Source organism: Geospiza fortis, unplaced genomic scaffold, assembly GCF_000277835.1.
Source record: "Geospiza fortis unplaced genomic scaffold, GeoFor_1.0 scaffold962, whole genome shotgun sequence".
In the NCBI taxonomy this organism is placed as follows: domain Eukaryota; kingdom Metazoa; phylum Chordata; class Aves; order Passeriformes; family Thraupidae; genus Geospiza; species Geospiza fortis.
The window spans coordinates 233,007-243,615 of record NW_005054620.1 but is presented as its reverse complement, the minus strand read 5'-3'; the positions used below and the strand labels follow the sequence as shown (position 1 = coordinate 243,615).

The 10,609-nt window shown below is 37.3% G+C and overlaps 1 protein-coding gene across 1 annotated transcript in view; it reads right to left on the bottom strand.

The window, feature by feature from the left end:
- The window catches only part of COMMD10 (COMM domain containing 10), a 121,765-nt gene that overhangs the window by 80,487 nt on the left and 30,669 nt on the right, over positions 1 to 10,609 (bottom strand). The window contains exon 5 of the mRNA XM_014310987.2: positions 8,235 to 8,345. Coding sequence (XP_014166462.1) covers positions 8,235 to 8,345 — 111 coding nt within the window. The remainder of the gene's footprint in view (positions 1 to 8,234; positions 8,346 to 10,609) is intronic.

Sequence of the window (10,609 nt, the reverse complement as noted above, 5' to 3'; positions counted from 1 at the left end):
TTTGACAAAGTGTACAATAAAACTGCTTTTAAATCCAAAACCATGCTATTAACCCAAAGATGCTTGGTTTGAAACTCATTACCACAAGATTACTTTTCTTTGACAGTACCATTTTGTACCAAAACTCACAAAACAATTAATTTAAAGAACTGACAAAGAAAAAGTAAAGCACAGGAGAAAATTACAATGGTGAACAGAAATGTAAACTGAATGCAAATGAAGAAGTGTGGGCTCCTTCTACACTGCTCTGAGCAGACCTGGTGAGATGCCTGTCACATAAAACACCTAATTAGTTTGTAATAGTCTAAGCAAGACAGAACTGCTGGCAAGGTATGAACCAACAGAGTAACTGGAAATGGCCCTCCTCACCATAATGCTTTTTAAAGGTACACGACACAAAAGCAAGGCGTGATCTGCACGGAATTGAATTGATTTGGCAGCTGCTCCTTGTCACCCATTCAACTGTTTTCACAGCCTCTTCTGATATGAGTATTGACATTATCAGGAAGAAAAGACAACCACATATCTTTCCATAAGACATGTGACAGATTGTGTATGGAGGAGGAAACATGAGTAGGTACAGGATGCACAGTCCCAAAGTGGTCCCAAAGTAAGCTGTGGGGCCTTACCCTGCCAAGATGCAAATGCTCTGACACGGATCAGTTTTTCTCATTTGGGCCACACAGTATTTTTACTTAACTTATTTTACACAGTAATAGAATCTGTAATTTCTTAACCCAAATTAAGCAGTTTCATATGCAATGTGAACTACGCTTTAAGTGAAGGTATTTTTCCTAGTATCCAGTCTAAACCTGGTGCAAACTGAGATCATTTCTTCTTGTCCTGTCTTGCCTGGAAGAAGAGACTGATCCCTACCTGGCTATGACCTTTCAGGTAGCTGTAGAGGGCCATCAAGTCTCCCCTTGACTTCCTTTTCCCCAGGCTGAACATCCCCACATCCCTCAGCCCTTCTCATCAGACTCCAGACCCTTCACAGCTCTGTTGCCCCTCTTTTTGTTATACTTTGTCTACTTCTGCCTCCACCTTCAATTCTCAAAGGCAGGAGTCAAAATCAGTGTTACAGAGCAAAAGGCAGAAGAGCAATATTAGTAACATTAGATTTTCTGTTAGAGCAAGTCCAACTTTCAAATTGATCTCTCCCTAACCTCACCCATTTCTTAGACTACCTTATCTTTCTACCATAGAGCTGGTAAGAAATAGACATGGGAGAGATGGTGGTTTTTTACATATTTGCGAAGGTACCATAGAGCTTATTGTCTCAGAAAAAGCAGAGGGAAAAATAATGTCCAGAAGTTCTGCAAAAGCATAGCAAAAGTACTGAATAAATACGGTTATCTTCCATTGCTACATACAAATAAAAGTAACAGTTCATCTGTTAAAGCACTGCATACCTTCTGAGACTAACAGGCAAGAAAATATATAAATGCCTGAGAATTTGCCATGAATCCCAGGGATTTCTTCTTCATCTGAAAAGACTGAAATACCAGGACTACAAAACCAGTTTGGGGCAAACAGGAAACAAGTTTTCTAAGAAAAAAGATGCTATGAACAACTGCATTAAATAAGAAAAGCTCACCATATCTTTATGTTTTTGAACTCCCTCAAGGCCCTAAAGTTTAACTCTGCCTGGCAATGAAATGGTCACCAAGCTTAAACTTCAGTATTTGAACTACTTTTCTGCTGTTTATTGGGACTGACAACAGTACAGTTACATACTACAGACGATTAAATTTACTCCTGCACAAAAGATTCATTTCTAACTGTAGGCCATTGTTGCCCAAGGCTGCAACCAACTACAGTCCACTGGCACCATCATCTTCTTTAGTTCCAAGACACAAAGAGACAGGAAGAAAGTCCTAAGAATGTTCTGCCATGAGCAGAGCATGTGTAGAGGCTGTAACCAGTTACAGGGTTTGTAAATTTATGTGATATAGTCTGTATTCATATATTTTGCATATAGCCACATGAAAGAAATGTAAGTATACTGAAAAGAGATCCTTACTACAAGCTGGATAATTAAATAATATAAAATCACACATGAAGTCAGATAATTAAGTACATGCTGCAGTAGAATTGCCAGAGGTGAGTGCATACTCCTGGAGACACACCCTGTGACAAATGGTTACTAAGAAAAATGTCAAACTACACCAAACTTACAGAACACAGGTTACACGGGCATCCATTTCTATGCTGGTAAGAAAAAAACAAACCCTCTCAGTATTTCAAAAATTCCAGACCACAGATTCATTTTTTCCTCTATTTAAATGGATTTAATCAGAGGTAATAGCTATCATAGATCAAAACCAAACAGTCTAATGCAGGATTTGCTCTTCATTGTAAGTGCGGAATTTCCGTCACTCATGGTGGAGCAATTAAATTTCTGTCATCTGTCCGTAGCAATTTGACTGCTGGAATCAAGTTATAAATTTCAGGCTCATTTTTCTGTGTTTTTCCCCACACTCAAGATTATACTGTCTTTCTTACTACTACTCCTACAAATATGAGGACCTTTCTCATATTCTGAAACCTCCTCTTAGGGAACTTTCTTCTTTCTTAACAGCAGCACTATTTATTAGGGTTTAATACGCAGAACAAAACTCAGTTAATGATGTACACCTTGCCAAAAGCAGCAACACTGCCTGTTCAGAAGCACAGAAAAACCTTGTACCAGGACTGTGCTGTTTGAGGCTATCCAGGTCTCCAATTAACTCCGCCAAATAGGAATGAAGAAACCCTTTTCTCTCAATCTAATCCTTAAATATTTTTGCATTCATTCAAGGCCTGTCCTACTTTCTTTTTGCAATTGTTAGAGACTTACAAATACACTTGATGAGAAAACTAAGCTTAGTTCCAGGGTGTACCTACAAGGCTGTTTGTGCTCTGAGAAGGAAAAGGGTGATGTTCTCATCAGAAAAGAAAGTGGTTGAGAGGGAACTGATGAACGTTGGAAGCAATTTACAATTGTTGCAGCTTTGGACCTCATCACAGTTCTTTCAGCATTATTAGTTTCAAGTGTCCTCTTTTTGAAGGCCCTACAGATAAAAATTTTGAAGAAAAAACAAAAAGGCCACATAAATGCATCATCCCCAAAGGCAAGGACTGACATGACGAAAGGAGAACATGCTCAACTCTGTCACCTCCTACATCTCAGAAGTGGGATCAAATTACTAGCATCCACCAACTCCCAATGTTGTGCCACTCCACAAACACAGATTCTTTTCAGAGTAAAACAAAGGGCTAAACTGAGGAGGAAAGGGAAGTACCACCATATTTCCTTACACATTGATCAATGTGCAGGTCCTGCCTGCATGCCATACAGGCTGCAGAGAATCTATAGTGTGAATTAAGTAACTGATGTAGCTCTGATAGAAGATTTCTCATTTACTTTGCTTTGGTGGTTTTTTTGTAACAGATGGGAAAAGTAATCACAATGGCAAACTCAGAAAGTAGAATGGTGTACTTATTGAAGTGAACAGAGCAAAAAGGTATAAATTTTGTTCACTGTCCAGAAATATATAGTAAGTCTGTAAAAAAACGGAGGAAAAAAAGCCCAACACATATACTATTATTTTAACAAGTAAAATATAATAATTCCACGTTTCTAGATTTCTACTTACTCAGTGGAATGATAAATATGCAGTATCACCTCAGTTTCAAATGTAATCAGACTACTGTTTGATTTTCATAGAATCATAGAATATCCTGAGCTGGAAGTGACCCACAAGGATTATGAATGTCCAACTCCAACTCCTGGCCCTTCAGAGCCCCAGGAGTCAGACCACATGTCTGAGAACATTGTCCAAAAGCTTCTTCAGCTCTGTCAGGCTTGGCACTGTGCCTACTTCCATCGGCAGCCTGTTCCAGGGCCCAACCACCCCCTGGGTGAACAACCTTTTACTAATATCCAGCCCAAATCTCCCTCAACACAGCCTCACAATGTTCACTCAGGTTCTGTCACTGCCACCACAGAGAAGACACCAGTGTCTGCCCCTCCTCTCCGTTCACAAGGAAGCTCTGGACTGTTATGTCTCCTCACTCTCTCCTTCTCCAGGCAGAACAGAGCAAGCAACTTCATCTGAAGCTCACAGAACTTCATAGAACTTCATAGCTCATAGAAGTTCACCTCTAGGCCCTTTACCATCTTTGCTGCACTCCCATGGGCATTCTATAATAAATTAGTATCTATTTTATATGGTGGCACTCAAAACTGCCTCCAGGACTCAGGTGAGATTGCCCCAGTGCAGAGCAGACTGGGACAATCCCCTCCCTCGCCCAGCAGGCCATGCTGTCCCTGATGCTCTCCAGGACACACTTAGCCCTCCTGGCTACCAGGACACTGCTGGCTCAGATTCAACTTCCATCAACCCCCACATCACTTTTCAAAGAGTTGCTGTTCAGCATCTCATTCCCCAGTCTGTCCACAAACCCAGGGTTGCCCCAGCCAAGGTGCAGAATCTGGCGTTTGTCCTGATTAAAATACATTTGGTTAGTTATTGCCCATCTCTCTTAATTTGTTGCAGTCTCTCATGTGTCACATTCCCCTGTTAAAGCATCATGATGTTACGGGAAATTATTTAAAAGGAAATAAAAGTAAAGCAGGATAATATTATCTGTCTTTCGCCAAAAGTATTACACTACCAGGTTCAGCAAACCAGCACAATTATCAGTTACTTTTTTTGTCTTGCATTAGCAGGCAAAATCCTGTAAAAATTCTTCATATACATCTATAGAGAAGGAACAAAAGAAGCAAAATATTGATTTTTCACAAGGAATATCTACATAGTATTTATACTGAGAAACAGAGCTCCCCCAAGAAGTTCTTTATGGTTAAGAATAAATTCACAGATTAAATAAGGAGAAGGAAAATAAGAAAAGAGCAAAGCCTTCCATAGGACAAATTCCAATTAGATAAATGAATCTAATAAAATCTGTGGAGTGGATTTACAGAAGAAAATTGGATAACTATCGATAGACAACACTGGGCAAGAATAATTTATTTATCCTAACGATTTTCAAGCATAAATGGTAACTACAGATCATGTGTGAAAATACACAGTAACAAATACCTTATATAGTAATGTGCCTTACTGTATCCTGTTAATGATGAGTAATAGCAACCACTCTTTAAGAACACACTCCTACTTCCCATATTCCTCTGTGAAGATATTCAGCACCAATTGTGTGACATTTCCAAAGCCCTTCAATCTTTCTACACACTTTGATTTTATTATTTATTTATTTATGTGGCTTCTCCTACAGTTATAGAAATTTATCACAGTTATGTAAAAAAGTCTGGACTAGATAGCCTAAGGAATTACTGCTATTAACAGTGGGAAGGAATGTGAGAGTGTGTGTCTGTGTGAACAATTACCAAATAGATTACTGGAGGAAAGAAATACTAAAAAAAACCAGCACTTTTTGGCATCAGTCTTTGTTTGCAAATCAAAAAATCTAAATTAACAACACTCTAAATTGTCATGTTAATTTGTGCTCCTTCTACTGGTCAATTGAATCTATAGCCACAAAAATAATGATACCCTGTACAGACTCTCCAGACTGTCATGTTGCTATCAACAGTCCAAAAATCTGAAACCAAATTTACAATTAAAAAAAAACGTTATACACAGCTGCTAAGTTACACATTAGTTCTCAAATGCCACCTAAACTCATCAAAATGTCATAAGGGAAGCAAAGGGATCTTGCAAATCAAAAATATGTTTCCTATTACACCAGTTTGTTTCATGTGTCTAGTTCATTGACATTTCACTTCTCTCAGATTCTGAGATGAATTATACATTTGAAAAAATTAATCATTGTAATAAAACACTGTTAATTGGATTTTTAATTGGAAGTTCCTTTTTTTCTCTTTCTCATACAAAACATCAGCAGCAACCAAAGCAGCCTAGATCACAGGACAACTTGGGCTGGAAGGCTGTGTCTGGCAGCCCACATCATCCACCCCCCTGCTCACACTGGGGCTAACACAAGCATAGTTCCATGCCTGAATATAAGCAAACAGCAAATCTGTAACAAAACCCTGTAAAAACAGTTTAACAAAAATCATGAGCTCTGATCACAACTCTTGCTAGTCACAAGTAGTTTATTTCCTGGGAAGTGCAAATGTCACTAGTAGCTTGAACCACCTGAAAGAAATAAAGAACACCCTACTTTTGCATTACGATGGATTTATTCCTCTGGGACTCTGTATTTCATCTGAAGCTGACAAAATGTACTCTATAAATATTTATACAGCATATACCGGACTTATTTTTATTTCTCAACACACAAGTAACATCCATATAGCCACAGGTTTTATGATTACCTTTCCTGAAGAGATAATTTAAATATTAATTTTAAATGTCATCTTGTGAATAAGAACAGTTAAAATGTTCAAGTAGTGTAATTTGTAGTAAACACAAATGTATGGTATAATTAATTTTAGTTAGCAAAAGTGAAAATAATAGCCCATTTCATCTGCCTTGCTCAGTATGGTTTTTTTATTAATAGGCTTTATTTTTTCTATGCACAAAAGAAACTTCTATTGTCATATACAGATTAGAAATGTAAACACTTAAACACTTCCCACAATGACTGACTTCAGAATTGATTCTGAGTATTATCTCAAAAAAAGCAAAGAACCAGGGTGACAAAGAGCACTACTGCCCCCTAATGAGCCAGACCATAAAAGCTCCTCTGTAAGAGCATTTTGTCTTTCCTGAAAAAAAAATCAAGTCATTATATCCATGAATTATGAAAAAAAAGTGAAAAAATAATCCAATCATTAAGAATATACATTTTAAATTTACACCACATTTCCGCCTGAAAGGCACACACAATTTCATAGAGGAAAAGAAGAGGTATCCTGTAGCTACAATTTTCAGATGCAATACTTAATGCACCAAGAGATCACAAAGATGCAAGATACAACAGAAAAATTACCAACACTAAGCAAATATTAGTCAATCTTATGTACTAGGAAGTAATCCTGTAGTGATCTCCACACCAACCCAGATTTTTAAATTTTAATGTCTGTACTGTGAGAGCATCAGTTTTCTTGTTGCATTGTTTCATCTAAATGCCCACCATAGTTTATTCTAGGCTTGTAATTATCTCAAAGTAATTCTGATCTTGGTATCCAAACATATCCACAAAAAGAAGTAAGAGAGGAAACAGTATAAAAAGTCCACTATATGAATTCTGTTTGTACAAGAAACAGAACTTTCTGTCTTACATGAAAGTGACATTTTTCTGTCCATATTTTTTAATAGTTATGCCATAAGAACTGAATCTGTATTCAATGCTCATCAATGTAGCTTGGGCATAAAATTTTGTCCAGTTCCTGTATCTGCAGCAATGAATTGCTGAAAAAATACAACTGCTGCAAGTCTTAGTGAGAAGCACAAACTTAAGCTGTGTATTCTCTTTTATTTCACCATAAATCAGAAATTCCACTCCCATTAGTTAAATTACTGAATTAAATGCAATGCTAAAGCAGCAGTGAGTTCTGATTTCTCCCCTCAAACTCCTTATACTGAATTTTTCATAGGTAAGCATTCTGACAGACACCACAGAAATAAATTTCAATTTCCATTAGCAAGATAAGGTTAAAAGCAAATCATGTGTCTAATTTGAAACATGCCAGCTAACCAAAGACACAGATTTTATGAATAAAAAATTATGTTGTTTAGGGAGTTTGGATTCTGATATGCCACCAACTCACTAGAATCCTTGAACTTAAGACTCTACCTTAAAACCTCCAAATACTGGGTTTCTGTGGCCTCATATAGTGTCATCATTCACATATATACATCAATAGCACAGAAAAGTTGCAAGTGATGAGCAATGTCTTACATAACTACACACATGGTAGAAAGCTGCAACCTACTATGTATTAAAAGCACAAGACATCACATGCTATGTGATAAAAAATATACTATCTACAAAAACTTTAGAGACCTAAAATAACCATACTCCCTATTTCTCCTGTTACAGCCCAGAGAGCTGGTAACACAGCTCTCAGTCTGCTGAATATTTATGCTATTATATCAGTATTTCACAATTCCAAAAGTTTGCTATAACTTATATGAAATACAAAAACGAAAATAATGACAAGAATAACAACAATTAAGAGTTCCAATGGATGCCTTTAAAAGAACTTCAACATAAGGTCACCATGACAACTCATTCCAGCTCTGCTGACTTATATTTCTTACCTTTGAATCTTCATTGCTCACTCCCAGCTCTAGCACAGCTTGAGGAGACTTCAGCTTTGCTTGCATGGACTCCGCCATTTGAAGATTAAGCTGCCATCCAACTGTTTCAAGCTACAAAACACAAGTTTAGATGACAATCAGATGGTACAGAAGCACTGACGTCAACCCTCAGACCTGCCAGTGGTCTGTCAGTGAACACAGTGTCACAGTCTACAAATGCTAAATATTTGCATACAATGCATAATATTTGTATACAATTTCCCTCAAATTACCTTGGACTCCAGGACAGATGTGCTTCTCCCTTATCAAAATTACCATTCAAACTGCCTACTACCACTCAAATAGAGCAATTTCCTGTGTCTCAGATCTGATGGACCCAATCCATAGAACAAAACTACAGATCCAGAATACAGTAGCTTCCTCTTCTTGGGGAAGTTTATCAGCAAAGTTGCAGATTCAATTTCATATTTATTTTACTTTCAGGAAAAAGAAAAAAACCCAGTAAATAGTAAACCACCTAAAAATGGTGATTTCTTAATCCACAGATCTACTCATGTGTGTTGTACCATATGCAGATCTTAACGACAAAAATAATTTTGCTTTTTGAATCATTAATGCTGAAAGGACAAAACCCAGGTAAGCATGTGAGCAATAGAATTTTTAATAGAATTTTTTTAAAATACAGTTCAAATTCTTTTTTCATGTGAAGTTATATTCAAGCATTATTAAGGTACAGCTCATACACAAATGAAGTACACAACAACAGAACCACAAGGCTTCCACAAAGTGATCTTCCTGGCCTTAGTGAATAGTAAGAAGTAGAAATACACTCTTACCATCTGCCAAGATAATTTACACACAAATTCTTTTTTATCTAGGGTTTCCCCTCTTCTAATAAATATTGTGACTGATTTGGAAAAGTGAAATAGTGCCACATCTTCATTAATCTCTTACCAATCTAATAGCTAAATTCAGCTAAAATCATTAACAGAATAAAGCCATGCCAAAGGCCTTGTACTGTGAACAGCAATACAAGCCCTGCATCCTACAGTGACAGTAATCTCTAGATGAAAGATAGGAAAGGGAGCTCCTCCCATGGACACAGCTCAAGGACAGAACTTCGAAAATTTCTTGCAGCTATACGATTTACACTTACAAACTAATATACTTTATACTGCATTTATCTGTATGCAGGATGAATAGCAGAACTATGTAACAAACACTGGCCACCACATATCTACGCATACCAGAAGGAAAACTATGTATCATGATATATCTTAACCACCAAGGCCAGTACAAGATGGTTAGGGAGTTTAGACAAGACCACAGCTAAGGGAAAGACATCACCTCAGACTGACACTGTGCACAGCTATAGGAACAGGACAGCAGGAAGAACTTCAGCAGGTCAGCCTGCAGTCTGCCAGCTGCTCTGCAATCAATGCACCACTCAAACTTCAATTTGTCATAAAAATAAGGAAGTTTACACTTAATAAAATCCATGAAAGCATGCAGACCACATAAAGGGACTCAGTGAAGATGTTCCAAGACCAGTCCACTTCATTTTGAGCATAGCTTTAATAACAGTAGGCCCACAGCTTATGAATTAGATGATGTTTTAAAGAAAAGTTACATAACTTATAAAAGCAGATGAATTTTTAACCATAATTCTGCTTTGATTTTGATTTTCTCTAACTTGATTACATCTTGGATAGTGAAAATAATAGTGTATAACGCATCTGACCCAAAAGTACAGAACAATCTAGAGTGGATTCTGTGTAAATGCTCAAGTCAATCACACCAATGCACAACTCTGCTAAGTCCCTGTGCTTGCCCCTATTTTCCAGGAAATTATACCAGAATGACAGAACTAGAAAACATTTTTCTCTCCACAAACTTCAATGAAATTAAGAAACTAACTCTGACTCTTTCAGGAGTATAAAGATAGTACCTTAAAAATAAAAAAAAAAAAAAACAAACTAAATAACGGGTTTTTATCAAGAAGAAAAAAAGTATAGTTCAGTTAAGAAAATTGATAATGGTCAACAGAAAAGGACTCAGATCCTAAGGTACAGGTTACAGGGGTGGAAGGAGGCCAAAGCAGGCAACTGGTAACATAAACAACCTATTGATAGAACAGCTCATCACTAAGGACAAAACCAGAGACATCGAGCTCTGGAATGTGACAGCTCTTCATACTACAGTCACTGTGGTACAAGCCCTCTGCTCCTCATGTTAGAAAGGACTTTCTATCAGCTACGTAAACAGTTTATTACTGTAGTACAGAAACCAAGCCTTAGACAGGATAGCAGCTTACCCAGGATCATAAGACAATGCCACTAGAGACAAAAACAATATACAAAGTCTGACTTTTAAGA